General features: G+C 36.4%; 1 protein-coding gene across 2 annotated transcripts in view; it reads right to left on the minus strand.

The window, feature by feature from the left end:
- The window catches only part of DSC3 (desmocollin 3), a 47,639-nt gene that overhangs the window by 13,206 nt on the left and 18,250 nt on the right, over positions 1-16,183 (minus strand). For both annotated transcript variants that reach the window (XM_024580232.4, XM_024580233.4), the window contains exons 5-12: positions 14,294-14,449; positions 12,919-13,063; positions 9,944-10,110; positions 7,811-7,945; positions 7,254-7,439; positions 3,670-3,926; positions 3,415-3,557; positions 1,860-2,084 (exon numbers count right to left, since the gene is read on the minus strand). In XM_024580232.4, coding sequence (XP_024436000.2) covers positions 1,860-2,084; positions 3,415-3,557; positions 3,670-3,926; positions 7,254-7,439; positions 7,811-7,945; positions 9,944-10,110; positions 12,919-13,063; positions 14,294-14,449 — 1,414 coding nt within the window. The remainder of the gene's footprint in view (positions 1-1,859; positions 2,085-3,414; positions 3,558-3,669; positions 3,927-7,253; positions 7,440-7,810; positions 7,946-9,943; positions 10,111-12,918; positions 13,064-14,293; positions 14,450-16,183) is intronic.

Consider the following 16,183-nt stretch of genomic DNA (forward strand, 5'->3'; position numbering starts at 1 on the left):
GTTTGAAGTTCACATTCTCTTATCTATTTACCTTCTGGTACCTGTCCATTATCCTATAGATAAGAAAATTTTCCAAAACATAATAGAACTTTTATGATTAATACCTTTCCTCTGGAAGTAATCTCAATACCAGGAAGCTAATTAATGTCTCCCAGGCTAGGTATAAGGCTTACACAAAAACAGCTCTATCTGTATCATAACAATACATATTTATTAACTGTGAGGGTTCCCTCAACAGTCTCGATACCTTATTTTAATGATCTTATTATCAACTGACCAAAAGCTCTACACACGTTCAATGACAATTACAACCTTCTTGAGTTTTTGCAGTGCACTCACTAGTGGGATGACAAAGTAGCATATGCACATCTGGGAGGCATCTGTAGTTTCTAAGCTGTGCTTAAATGCACTGTAATAACCATAAGAACTTCACAGATTTTTGGCTGCACCTCATATCTGAAGCTTTCCAGAGGAATGTGAGTTACTGCTTGGGTTTATTTTGACACTTCAGAATATACTGTCTAAGGTAAGATCCTTCAAATCCCTCTACTACCTCAAGGCCCCAAACCAAGCCATAGTCATGTCTCATTTATTCATAGGAGTGCCTCAACCTCTGATTTTCTTTGCCACTCAGATTGGTCCTCTTCAAATTGTTCTCCTAACTGCAACCAATGCCATTTTTAAGACATAAACCTGCGTACAGTATTGCCTTCCTTGTACATGCCCAATGCACACCTTTGGTCTCCTACTGTACAAAGGCCATTCTCCTTGGCCTGGTATGTAAGGCCCATCTGCTCCAGATTCCTTCTTTCCTTCCACCCATTCTCACAGCATTCCGACTAAAATGCTCTGAACTCTAAAAACACTGGTTTCCTTATAACCCAAGTATTTTCCTTCTTTTATGCATATATATCAATGAATTATAGATTCAACAAACATTTATTAAGCAGTTAGTATCTACTAAACACTGGGCTATGTACTGGCAATACAGAAGTAGATTACAAATGTCTTGAGAAATTCGTGTATATATTGGAGGAGTAATGTAAACAGATGGTAATACAACATGAAAAGAAGGTAGCAAAAGATCACAGTGTCACTTCTATTTCAAGAAAGTCTTCTTAGACATGAGTATCTGTGCTGGAGTCATGTTTGTCTTGTTAATCTCTCTCTATTATATATATATAAAACACATATATAATCCCAGGTCTGCAACACTGCCTCGTAGATAATAAGTGCTCCATAGACATTATAAATTAATATCAGGCTAAGAAATGCAAAGGGAGGCATTCTAGGTAGAAGAAACAGCATAAGAAAAGTGCAACTGCAGGAAAGAGCATGCCTAGTAACAAACAAGCCCTGAACCACGGGTGAAATATGGACTATTGCACTCCCCAGAAACCACTACCACAGAGACTACCCTGAAGGCTCTGGTGCCAGACCTCTGCCCATATTCCGCATGTTTCCCTCCAAAATACCACAGAGTGCTTGTCCCATACACCCAGATTCCTCAATTCTGCAGCTGGCTAACAATCAAGTTTAAACTGCCTGTCTTTCATTCTCTCTTTACCTCGTTGGAGTTACTTTAAAAGCAGCAAAAACATTTTCATGATAAGTTGCCCAATATTTTAAGAAAGCATTTTTGTCTTTGTAGTAAAAGTTAATTTTGCCACCATGAAAATGATAATTTCTTTTATTTTATGTACAAAATATAATATAGGCCCCCTACAATATTTGTAAAAGTTTGTTAGGCTTGTGAAGTATGTTAATGAGACTCAATTTTACATGTGTCATGTGAGTAGACAAGTCAATCCATTATCAGTTATTTCAGAGCATATACATCGTAAGTTTTTATCGAGTACCGTTAACTCTGGAGAGGGTCCATATTCTGCTGATTTCTGCAGAAGGGTTTGCCAGGTTGAACTCAAATGGAGCACCATGGATGGGCTCATCGGGATCAAAAGCTGAAATGTCAGTATACTGCATGTTTGGTGTGCAAATGACTACATCACCGTGAAGCATTTCTGGTGCATTATCATTCACATCTTCGATGTTGACTACAAGAGTTCCAGTACACGATCTACCATCTGGGAAGAAAGGGAAAAAAGTTTGGGTAGTTCGTAACACCTTTTATAGTTTCTAAAGAAAAAAAATCATAGATTCCAAATATGATATGTTTTTTTTTAATAAACTCTTGATTATAGAAGAAATGGCAAATAAAAACATAGATGGACAGATGGAACCTACAGATCATCTAAAATGAGTGCTGTTGTTGACGATATCAGATACAGATGCCAGTAAACTTTTTACCAAAGTAATTGCCAAACAGAAAAATAAGTGTCTGAATTTCAAACTGTATTTCTTTGGGTTCCTTCTGGTGCAGATGTTAGTGAACAGGAACATGACTACAGAAAAATTGTTCTAATCCCAGGACACATCCAAACATCCTAGGCATATTTATTTTAAATATATAATGCCCAGCCCTGGCTGGTGTGGGTCAGTTGGTTGGTCATTGTCCCACAAACCAAAAGGTTGCAGGTTCGATTCCTAGTCAGGGAACATGCATGGGTTATGGGCCACGTCCTCGGTTGGGGAATGTGTGAGAGGCAGCCGATGGATGTTACTCTCACACATCAATGTTTCTCTCCCTCTCTTCCTCCCTCCGTTACCCTCTCTCTAAAAATAAATAAATAAAGTCTCCCTCCTCTCTATATATACCTGTTATATATATAGAGAGAGATAAATAAAAGCCTATATATATGTATATGTGTGTGTGTGTGTGTGTATGCATACACACGGTTACTTTAAAGAACCAAATTCTGGGTTACTTTAAGGAACAGAATTCAAATGAAGAATCATTTTGACCTAACAGTCAGCAGAGTTATTTAAAGACTCAATTTAAAGAACAATGTAACAATAGCCAGAGGGGAGTGGGGAGGGGATAGTGGGGAAAGGGGTCTACCAGAGCTACTATAAAGGACACAAGGACAAAATCAAGGGGGAGGGTGGAGGTGGGACTGGCTGGGGTGGGGTGTAGGAATGGGGAGAAAATGCAGACAATTGTAACTGAATAAAAATTTTAAAAAATAAAAATAAAAAAATAAATAAAGTGACATAAAGAGTCTGGTGAGACCACTTCCTTAGTCCTAGATTTAAGTTTCACCTTTGTCCTCTAACATAGAGTCCATAAGCATTTTTAAGGTCTGCCATGCTGGGAATAGAAAGATAAATAAGACATGGCTTCTTGTTTCCGAGTAGTTTCACTTTGTTAGATGATTAAGAGAAATAGGAACAGAGTTTTTAAAGTAACTTCTAAGAATCCCATACATTTTTTCACAAGAATAATTCCACATAAGAATAGTTGCATTATTCTCCAATTCCTTTAGGAAACACTAGAGTAAAACTTTTTTTGTTTACCTTTGTCTATTGCCATGACCGTAACATTATATAAGTCCTTTCTGGGAGTCGCGGCCTCCCTGTCCAGAACTTTGGAGGTTCTGACTGACCCTGAGTTTTCATCAATGGTGATCCATTCTTCAGGATCATGCAATTTTTTGTACCTGTTAATAAAAAATAAAAATTACCTTCAGCAATACAAAATGTATTAAAGTAAGTTACTGCCACAATTGTTTCAAATACATTATCGGTATCTGGTTCGCGATTTCCCCGTACCTTAAACCACTGCTACTTTTAGTTTCGGGGTCATATGCCCTGTAGCCATTGGTGCTGGTCCCCTTTGCTGAATTCTCTTTGATCCGTATGTACTGGGCTGCCGGGCTGCACTCGGGCCCTTCGTCCTGGTCCTTCACTTGAACTGTGACCACAGCTTTGTTCATGGTTGTCCTGAGCGAGATATCTCTAGTGAAAGGAGCTTCATTGCTTACTCCAATTTCCAGGACCACTTGTGGAGTTTCTTCATAATTCAGTGGCTTTAAAGAGAAATGCATGTATTTCAGTATGAGTGTGAAACACATTTGATATTTCAAATAGCATGTGAACTTTCGTCAATACGACCAGTGCTGCATCCATTCCCCATTCCCATTTAGTCACCAGTGACCTTCATCCTTGGCCAAAGAGAGGTGATTATTCTCTATGCCTTTAGCCAGAGTGGTCCGAAAGTTTCTGCAGGTGGTTTAGAGAGTTACGAAAAAGCAATTCTTTAAATACTTCTATGCTTCATTCATACTGAGAAAAATTACTCTGAACCTGGAGATAATGCAGAAAGACGACAGCGCTCCGTGGCACTGCCTTAGTGCGCTGACGGACCAGCCTCAGGTTGCCTGACTCCAGGAGAACGAAACTTCCTTAGACTACGTACTACTGATTAGGGCTCAGACATTGCACATCTTGTAAAATTAGAGGTCAACATAAACAAAACTGAAAATGTGCAATGATTTTGTTTTCTCTCAGATAGAAAATATATCCCTAATGCATGTTCTAATTGCTCTACCAGGTATACAACTGAGCAATCTTTTTTGAGGAAACTCCATGCTGCTTTCCACAGTGGCTGCACCAATCTGCATTCTCACCAACAGTGCAGTAGGGTTCCTTTTCCTGCACATCCTCGCCAGCACTTGTTTGTTGATTTATAGTGACAGCCATTAAGGCATGTGTGAAGTGATATCTCATTATGGTTTCGATTTGCATTTCTCTGGTGATTAGTGACTTGAGCACCTTTTCACATGTCTATGGGCCCTCTGTAGGTCTTCTTTGGGGAAGTGTCTATTCAGGTTCTTTGCCCACTTTTAATTGGTTTATTTGTTTGTTTTTGAAACACTAGTTCAAAAGAATATATGCACCCCTATGTTCATTGCAGCACTATTTACAATAACCAGATTTGGAAGCAGCCCAAGTGTTAGCTATGGTACATTTACACAATGGAACACTACTTGGCCATAAAAAAGAAGAAAATTTTACCCTTTGCAACAGCATGGATAGATGGAGAACATTATGCTACATCAAATAAGCCAGTCAGAGAAAGACAAACACTGTATGATTTACTCATATGTGAAATGTAAGAAACAAACTGAACTAACAAATGAAACAGAGACAGATTCATAGACAGAGAACAGGCTGACAGTTTGGTGGGTGAAGGGATCGAGAAAAAAAAGAAAAAGAACTCATGGACACAGACAACAGTGGGGTGATTGCGGTGGGGAGGGGGTGGGAGAAGGTGGAAGAGAGTAAAAGGGCGATAAATGGCAATGGAAAAATGCAATTAAAAAAATCAAACTATTAAAAAAACTGAGCAATTTTATTCCAGCTTTTTCATTTATCAAAATCTATCCATGTCTCAGTTCTTCTTAGGAATCTGCTTTGTCTTTTTGCTGGTTCCTTCATTAATGAGTTAAGTAGAACTTTTACCCATGCTCACTATCTATTTTTATGAAAATTATGTTTTGAAAACTTGAGAATTATACTTTGGTAGTATCCATAGTTTATCCCAAGAAACTCTCCCAGTGAAAACAGAGTTGATTAAGAGAAATATGATATGCTTAATGGTGCTAACATTATCATCATCCCTGTTTCTCAGAGAAGGAAGGAAAGTGGAGAAAAGGCGATACACTGATTTCCCACTGCTAAAAGATTCCCTTCTGCACTTGGGTCTGAAGCCGGGTAGTCTGGTTTGAGTTCATTTCCTTAACCACCACACTACAATCCCTCTGCTATTCTACTCTGTTTAATTGGTATACTAGCCTCTAAAAATTTGTAAATCAATCATTTGATTATAATTGATTTTCAGACAGTAAATCAAGCAGAACCCATAAAAGACTCTTTTGCACTAGACTGAAAGATGGAAGCACTTTGATTCTTCGTGCTCATCAAAACAATCGCCGGCTGAACATGGAACAAACTCGAAACCGATGAGTAAAATTTCTGTTTTCATCCTTTCTCCACACCTCGGCATTGTCAGGCTGAGATACTGAAAAGATTTCTGAATCTTAGAATCCACAAAATGCATGTGAAATGCTTTCTGATTTTTTATGACTATCCCAGAAACTGGAAAGTCAAAAGGAAAAACGAATTGGTATGTATCTATTGCTAATGAACACAAACTGCACGTGTTGGTACAGTCACGCAGGAGTCAGAGTGTCTGCCGACAAGGAGACAGAGGGAAGTTCAGGAAACAGCTATTGCACTGAAGGAAGTATGGTTAATGGATCCAGAGCCAATTGCCAAACAAAGCCGTAGAATTTTTTATGTAATTTTTCAAGGCTTAAGCTGGATAGTGTATAAGTGGCTTAAAACTCTGCAAGATTAGAAATCTGCTGGCATGAAATCAATGATTAATTTTTTTTAAAAAACATGAATTCTCTTCCATCCTGGAGTGACTTTTTGTTTCATCTATCAAAATAAATTGTTCAAAAATATCTTATAGCTGCATTGAGATGGTAAAACCCCCCTAGAAAATTAAGTGTTGGATTGTTGTGGAGCTGAGGACCTTCCACGTTGAGAACAAGCAAGAACAATAGCTTCCTCACTCAGCCCATATGCACTGCTGCTGCTGCTGCTGAAACAGAGACAAAAAAATAAACAAACCCTGAAGCAGAAAGTTTATGCAGGACTCAGCGAAAGACTGTATCGACTCAGGCTCTACGGCCACAGAAAAGTTATCCTTTTTTTTTAAAGAAGAAAGTTATCTTTTTATGGAAAATTATAAATAGTACCAAGAACATGTTAATACTTTAAAAACTATAATAATATCCTATAGTTTATCAAATGCTTTCCTTTTCACTATTATGTTGAATAGCTACTAGGGAGGCAGAGAAAAGTATTATTTTTTACAGATAATACAAAGGCTAACTTATATCATGTAAGGAATAGTTGAAGGGCATTGGGAATATTTATTCTAGAGAAGGTTAAGTCTCAAGTGAATATCACAGCCTTTTCAAAAGAATTACACCTGTTCTGTATAGCATTCGCAATAAAACCTGGATCGAAGACATAGAAGACGAATAATTTAGGCACAGCAGAAGAACTTCTGAAAATCAGAGCTCTCTAAATATAGAATAAGCTGCCACTCAAAATACAGAGATTCTTATAATTGAGAATGTTCAATCATAAGTTAGGTGGCTAATAACTGGCAAATAAATTATAGAACAAAGGCAGGCATTAGATGGAACAGTGGGACTAAGGAGACTATGTTCTCTTCCAACTTATAGAGACTATGAACTGAAACTATTTAGTTGATTAAGCCATTAGCTTATTAAAATGTGTTAACTTTCCAAGTTGTCAATTATTCATTATAACTGTACCTTTACAATACACAGAACGCCTTCATTAGTTTTTTCATCCGTAGTGATTTTGAAATGTCCATTTTCATTGCCCTTTAAAATGGTAAAATTGGCTCTCCAATTGGTGCTCTTAACTAAATCTTTATCTTGTATAGGTAGTCGTAAGATTTCCACATTGTATGTATTTTCCTCTACCGATACTGCATACTGGAACAGAAAGAACTCATTAAAAACTTATTTGATAAAGAGAGCTTTTACAAAGAAAGCAAAATGTTTCTTCTACTCCAAAATTACTTGTTCTTAGAGTTTTTGCCAAGATTATTTTAATCCATGAATCTCAATTAGTATTGTTTCATGAAGACATCATTTAAATGAAAGAAGAATTTTATTACAAATGAAGACTGTTACTGGCCTTTAACAAGAGGTCAGAAATGTAAATACTACTATGAACAAATAAAAGAGATTTGTATGTTTACTATTTAATTTTATTCAAAATATATATACTTCAAAGTAAGATATTAATTCAGATTAAATAGCAAATGACAATAAACAGATAGATTTTATAATTATATACTTACAACATTTTGCAAGAAAGTAGGTGCATTGTCATTTGAATCTGTTACTGTTATAAGACAAGTCGATGTAGTCATCAATCCAAAAAATTGACCATCCATATCTTGTACTTTAAGTATCAATTTGTACTTGTCTACAACCTTAAAACAATGCAAATATTTAATTAGCTTTGTACAACTTTGTTTATAGTTATAAATGAAATTTTAATTGTACACTCTTCTATTGGTGTGTATCCATGCTTTTATTTTCATAATTGCATATACTCTAAGAATTTGGTAGACAAGGATACAACTAAAAAGGTAGGCAGAGATTACAGTATAAGGAGCCACACTAAGAATTTAGACTTATGCGTTAAATGGCAGGTAATAGGAAAAGATTTTCCTGAAGTCATAGGGGTAGCACAAAATAAGAAAATTTGAGTTTTAGAAAAAATATCCTTAAGGAAGATTGAGCAGAACTTGGAGTAGGCTGAGCTAGAAGTCAAAGAAACCAGTTAAAGAGCTCCTAAAATAGTCTAGCACAGGTGGTCCAAATCTGAGCCGGTATCAATGAGGACAGAGAACAATGGGGACAAGCAAGTTTCAGTGGGAGTCAGAACCCCACACACAAGTGAAGAGAGAAAGAAGGGTTGAGAATGATGCTCAAGTGTCCTACTTGGATAGATGGGCAAGCAGGGGTATTACCAAGCAATACAGGAAATTCAAAAGACAGTTCTCTGAGGAAGTGAACACTAGCAAGTAGACAAGGAGGAACAAAAAACACTGCATTATGTTTGCTATATATTGAATTTTACCTGCCTATGGAAAATCTAAGGAGAAAGGTCCAGTAGCCACCTTGGTATATGGTCCCTAATTATGGATGAGATCATAACCAGAAATACCAATCTGGGGATCACCACTGTGTATTAATACATTGTGGCTGAAATTGTGACAGGAATCTGATATCTAGGAGACGTTAAGGGATGAGAAGAGCTGAGGATATAAGATAATAGCATTTCGACAGCTGAGGATGTGAAGGGGAAATAAGACAAAGCAAAGGACACCAACAACAAAAGGTCAAAAAAGCAGGAGGAAAATAAGAAATCCAAGAAACGAGAGAGTTTCAGCAATTGACTGACAATAGACAGGGATTTTAGGTAACTTGATTTGGCAATTAGGAAATCGCTGTTGACTTCTGGGAACGGAGTTTTCCAGGCGGTGTGTGGATGATGAAAAGGAGTCATTAGTTGGTGACAGTCATCTCTGTTGCCTTTCTCTCCTATCTTACCATTCTTCAGCCACTCCTTATATCGTATAATTTTTCTTCATTTTCTATTGCCCTCTATCTCATCCTCAGGTTTCATTTTACCTGTCTCCCTTCTGCATTGGAAAACAACATTTCCACCCTAAAATGCTCCACCTGGAGGTTTTTTGTGCATATGAAATTGATTAATCTCCCTCAGTCAATAACACATGACTCACAGTTAAATTAGGCTAACAAAAATCAAGTCAATCAATCTTTCTGACTATCACATTTCTCCTTACAGTTTGACTATAACACCTACCTAGTCAAACAAAGAAATTTTAAAAATCAAATAAAATTATGCATAAAGAATTTGAATATAAAACACTATATATAACATATATATAGCACATGATTGTAATAGCATATATACTATTATGTCACATATGCTACTACTATCAACCAAATTGTGTTAGATTTCCAATAATTCATAAACCTTACCACAACAAATCCTTTCCAGATAAAAAGCACGTATCTATAATAATTGGATAGGGAGCAAGGTATGATTTATACTCATGGAAAAACAAAACAAATTATCCTTTATGAGAATTAAATCCTTTACTAAGCTATAACCAACTAGACACACATAAGAATATAAATTATATTTAATAATAACTTTCATAAGAAATATCTTTTGTTCCCATACCTAAATACCAATTAGTCTGTATTTCTATTTCTTATGGCTTCTCTTACATAAAAAAAAATATAGAGGTAATATAAAAACCAGGTAACATGGCCAGGAATTCTTATTACTCTATGCCTAAATAAAATAAAATAAATAGCAAACAAAGTACAGCAAGTGGGAAGAGGGGTCTCAACCCTCAGTAAAAAGATACTCCACAGAGTGTGAATGCTACCTCTCTGTCCAAATACTGAGAGACTATGGTGATTGCGCCTGAGGTGGGATGCATGGAAAAGAGCCCCGGCGACCTTGGTGTCTGCTCCAAAATGCTGTACTTCAGGCGCGTGTGCATCGTGTCTGGTTCATCTCTGTCCGTGGCACAAACCACCCCCACTGTGGTACCTACATGTTTTGGAAAAAAAAAAAAGTGTTAAATTTTCCGGAGTTGATAAATGTGTTTAGGAGTATCTACACTTTTGTGTATTTAAATATATTTCTTACCAGAGATATTCCATCTTTATATAATACAGATGAAGATGACTTCAAATTTAAAACATAAAACCCTGTGATGCTGGGAATTAAGGTATACTTTTACTTCACTCACAGTTGGAAATGTTTAATAGTAAATTGCTAAAAACTTATTGGACAGACATTCAAAGCTATTTTCAATACATATTTCCACAAAATTGCAATCACAAACCTAGTTGGAGAGAGAAACCATGGCTCCTGAGTACATCAGATTTCTTAAACTAAACTTTTGATTAATAATGAAATCAAGAGTGATTTACGATGTATGTGTATGGATGGTCAAGGTGAGATCTCACAACCCAGTCTCCTTTGCACGGTGTTCTGGGTTTTGTAGTCTGATTTGCCCCATTCTCTTCCACCAGCTTAGAATTCACACACCGCCGCCCTCAGGCCCACGTAACCCTCAGGAAGGGGTTTCATTATATTTACCATCTGGGGAGAATTTGTCGCCTGTATGGAATGTAGGAATATTGCCCAGGTAAAGGATTTCAGGTATCAAAAAATACATACAGGTGGTGTATTTTTAGTGTAAGGATAGTGTTCCGATGCAAGTGAAAATGTAACCAGTAGATCCATTTTGCCTATAACACTGTGTGGAAGGCCCACCCGAGGAACAACACATATATACGTACAGCCATACACATTTATAATCGCTGAAATATTGTATTTGAAGGAAAAAAGCCAAGTAAATCTTTTAACACAAGGATACATTAGTTTAAAATAATTTTGTTACTATAAAACATCCTTCAAGTTTATACATGTGTATGCATTGTGTATAGATGTGTCAACAGGCATATATAGTATATTTCTAAATTATATGCATTTTATATATTTATTTACATTTTATATAGTAGAGAATGTCCCATTATATACTAACAACTAATGACAAGATTTCTGCAGTGGATCAATATGAAGACATGAAGTAATAATCTTTTTACCATAAGAAAATAAATGATATCTATCTTTTCATAGAAAAGGTTTATGATCTTTGTAAGGATAACATTTTCTTCCTGCAATTTTCTTGAGAGTCAGAAAGACATAAACACTATTTTAATTCTCTGCATAGAGAATTGCTTTATTTACCATACAAAATCTTCCTAAAATCTTGAGAATTCCTTTCCATGGGTGTCATATGTCAATACTAATTGAGCACCTTTTGTCCAAACCATCTGTACTTGGCTTAAGGCAAATTTAAGAGCACCTACTAGTTCAGAGTATCACAGCCTTAATTGGTCTGAACCTACTGGTGTGAGATGCTTAAAATATCCAGGGCTAATCTGGGCATCCAGGTGATTGTCTGATTCTTCTGTTATTTCCCACAAGAACAAATTCTTCAACAAAGAGTCTGAAATCAGTCATTTCTCTTTGAAAAGAAAAATCACAGACTCATGAAGGTAAAAACATTATAGGTCAGCTAATGAACTGAGAATAATTAACTCATTTTACAGGTCAGAGAATTCAAAGAGACTTCCATGAATTCCCACAGTGAGTTAATAACAGATTCCGAATCAAAAACTGGATTTCTTAAACTCCAAACCAATTATTTTTATTTGTATAATCGTACAACATGAGCAATAAAGAGGTCAACATCTATGTCATCAATTATCAAAGTAAAAAATAAAGGGAAATAGCCAGCACAATAATGCGGTGAAGATCCAAGTAACCAGCAGACACCGTAAAGGGCAAGTTAGCAGAGTCATCCTTTATGATTGAATCCACATTCTTTCAACTTTATTGTGAGTGGCTATTCTCCATATGACAAGCCTCAGAAGACATCCTGAATGCCACATTTAAAAGACACTAAACTGAAACACTGGTTTTCCGCATGTAAGAACAAGTTTTTAGCATGGAGAATACATAAGTTCCTCTAACGTTATAAGGTAGTAAGGAAGCAGTAAGGTAGTAAAGTACTCAGTTTTAAGAGAACAATAGAAATAAGAGCTTTAAAAAATTGTATCATTAGGGGATGTCATTCAACACCTCCCTACACAAACCTAATAAAAAAATCTATATTGATTTTAGTTCTATTGTACATTCTACCCTGTGCGTCCTTTGCTTGGAGGTGAGACTATTGATAAACCCACATAACGATAACACGAAATAAGGCACATAAACCAAATACAGTACAAAGCTTAAATAACTGCCATCTGCCTTTATAATTGTAATACTGACCATACCACAAACTACTATAATATCCTCTAAGTTACACATTGTTTGTATTTGATAGGATTAAATATATTTTGTAAACACATACTGGTCCAATATCATTTCAGGATGATCAGTCTTGAATATAAAAAGCTAAGTATCTCAAAAATGTACACAAATATATTTAACATATTTTACTCTTAAAAGTTGTCTTCCCATAAGGTCTACAAGGAAAGCCCATTCATTCTAAGTCCAACACGGACAGATTTAACCGAATGAAAGACCTGAACTGCTGCACCACAAAAATGAGCTTTGGTAAAACTGAAAAGCAACAACGTCCTGAGAAAAAATCTGCAAAGTGACAAGTTAACATCCTTAATATGTAAAAAACACTTTTAAGTAGATTTTAAAAATAGTTTATAAAAAGATAAACACCAGGGAAAATAAGAGCAAAAGAAATGTACATTTTATTTTAAAAAAGATGCAAATATGCCAAAGAAAATATGCACAAAAAAATTAAAAAATATCTTGTCTTACCAAGTCTACTACTTTCTGGAACTTCAAAATTATAAATTTGTTCTGTGAAAATAGGGTGGTTGTCATTCTCATCCTCCACTCTGATGGGCAGTGGAAGAGGCAAGTCTGCTGAATACCCATCGGCAGTTGTCGCATAGGCAATCAACTGGAAAACAGGAAAAAGCAAGTTCAATAGCCCATTGATACAAGATTCTAGCAGGAAACAGTACTGTGCTTTACCTACTCCCTCCCCTACATATCCTTTCAATAATAAGCCACTTAATTTCTATTCAGTGCTTTTTTAATCATCAAAGCATCCAATGGAGAAACACTTTAAGGACAGTAAAGAGCATCCAATATTTGGTAGAAATGTCTACACTTCAAATACAGCTTCAGAGTGCCATGAAGTCATGCATAACTCCGTAGATTAGACTGAGAAATTAAATGTGAACATACAGACTAGGATTAGAGTCCTTATTCTCTCCATAATCAGAAAGTTGTATTGGAGAAAACAAACTCACTGCAATGGGAAAAATCCCTACTACATCATCTAAATAAAGCCGTGAATTCCAATCTTGAAACTATCAAGCCCTTTTATTGTTTTACTTCATAGATCACATATGTTGAGTTCTTCTAACAAAATCCATGTACCAATTTTTGTATTGCTAAGTAATTAAAGACACTGTCATGCTGAAAAGAATATATTTCCATTCAATATATGATCACAACACTGAGCTGATAATTTTTTAACCCAAAACCAAGAAATGTCAGGTGGTGGATATCAGTCATATTTGTTTACTCAGATCTCTTTCTTCTTCTAGAAAGAGAATTCCTTCTTCTTATGGGGAATCACTGTCCCTGTACCACAGGGATGACCACGGGACCTCATGGCATTTCCCATGTTACACTAAAAATTGTCTGAGTTACTCCCCGTTGACTGTGAGTTCATCCATATCAGAATGCTGGCTTATTAACCCTTGTTTGGGTTTGGTCTCCCACTTTTGCATCCTAATTGAGTTTTCAGACACAATGAGAGATCATACAAGTGGCAGGCAGGCAAAAGAAGCAGAGCGGAAGAGGGAAGACTGCAGCATGTCCTGGAGAGAGGACATAGTACTTTGACCAGAGAGAGTGAGGGCATCTCATAAGAAAAAACAACTCCTGGAAACTTACTGGAATTTATATTCAACTACAACTAAAGCTCTTTGCTTCATTTCAGGCAAAATAGAAGTTAAGATAACAAGCAGAAAGTATTCAAAAGTATTGCATGATCTATTTCCTTTAACTTTAAGATACCCTCTAAGAAGAGGGTACAAGCAGACAGGAAAGAGTAGATGGAATGTCAGAAGAAGCATGGTTTAATCATTAACGTCATGTATATCAATAAAACTCCTACATCAAAAACATCATATTCTTCACGATCCACAGGCTTAGTACAATACAGATTTCCAGTGTCTTTGTCTATGAAAAACAAATTTAAAGGTTCTTGGTCAACTCCACGTCCACTTATGGAATAGAAGATGGTATAGTTCTGTGCCGCATCAGACTGAACCTAAAAGGAAAAAAATATATGCATGTAAAAAAAGTAAAACTAAATTGTTAAAATGCTGAGTTTTAAAAATGCAGTTTGAGTGTTTATATTTTTATTTTAAAGAGATGATTTTAATAAAATAATCACGTCACTTCATCAACACACAAAGCAGTAACAAACATTTGGCAAAAGGTATTTTTTAAACTGCTCAAATTTAATTAAAAGAGTAACCCCCAAAATCTAATTACAAACAATAGACATAATTTTATATTTAGTGATTTAGCAAAGATAGAAAAGAGCAGTGATACCCACTGTTGGCAAGAGCGAGATAAACAGAGACTCTCACACATGATGAAGGGAATGCTAAGTGGAATGTTCCTTTGGAGGGGAACTGACAAAAACTAAAAGAATGAGCAATGAACATGAACAGGAAAGTCTCTTCTTGGTGGAGGAAACAGGAAGTCCAAAGGGACCAGGGCAGGGCTGTGCTTGGAGTGTTCAGAGGAGCCAGGAAGTCACTGTGGCTGAGAGAGCCAGGAGAAAGGAGCAGGAGGTGAAGAGGAATGCTGTAGTAAGGGCCACATCAGGTAAGTGATTCCAAGGATGTTGGCTTTTCCTCAGAGTCTAATGAACAGGTAATTCAGACAAGAGTAATATTATCTGACTTATATTTTTAAAGGATAATGCCTTGATGTTTTGTTAAAACTAGACTTGGATGTATAGGTAAGAGAAGAAACAGGAAGACCATTTAGAAAGTTACTGCAGTAATTCAGGGGAGAGTGGCAGTTTGCTAGACTAGCATAGTAGCAGCAGAGCGGGTGACAAGCGTTTAGATTCAGGTTAATAATTTGAAGGTATAGCCAACAGGATTTGCCAATGGGTTGGATGCGTGGTGCAAAGAGAGAAGCTGAGGCTGACACTATCTCAGAGGATACTAGTGCCCCTTAATGTCTACTCAGTAGATAAGTGCATAAAAAGAGCTGTGGTACATTTACACAATAGAATATTACTTGGCCATAAAAAGAGAATAAAATCTTTTTTAAGTATATTTTATTGATTATGTTATTACAGTTGTCCTATTTTTTCTCCCCTTTATCCCCTTCTGCCCTGCACCCCATCTCCCACCAGCACTCTCCCCCCTTAGTTCATGTCCACGGGTCACACATATAAGTTCTTTGGCTTCTCCATTTCCTATACTATTCTTACCACCCCCCTATGCTTCTTATTCCCTGGACCTTTTTCCCCATTCTCCCCCTTTCCACCAATAACCCTCCATGTGATCTCCATTTCTGTGATTCTGTTCCTGTTCTAGTTGTTTGCTTAGTTTCTTTGATTTTAGGTTCAGTTGTTGATAGTTGTGAATTTGTAATCATTTTACTGTTCATAGTTTTGATCATCTTCTTTTTCTGAGGTAAGTCCCTTTAACATTTCATATAATAAAGGCTTGGTGATGATGAACTCCTTTAACTTGACCTTTTCTGGGAAGCACTTGATCTGCCCTTCCATTCTAAACGATAGCTTTGCCAGATAGAATAATCTTGGATGGAGGCCCTTGCTTTTCATGACTCGAATACTTCTTTCCAGCCCCTTCTTCCCAGGGACGTTTCTTTTGAGAAATCCACTGATAGCCTTATGGGAACTCCTTTGTAGATAACTCTCTTCTTTTCCCTTGCTGCTTTTAAGACTCTCTCCTCATCTTTAATCTTTGGCAATTTAATTATGATGTGTCTGGGTGTGTTCCTAAAAGAAAATCTT

The sequence above is a fragment of the Desmodus rotundus genome, chromosome 10, assembly GCF_022682495.2.
Source record: "Desmodus rotundus isolate HL8 chromosome 10, HLdesRot8A.1, whole genome shotgun sequence".
NCBI lineage: Eukaryota > Metazoa > Chordata > Mammalia > Chiroptera > Phyllostomidae > Desmodus > Desmodus rotundus.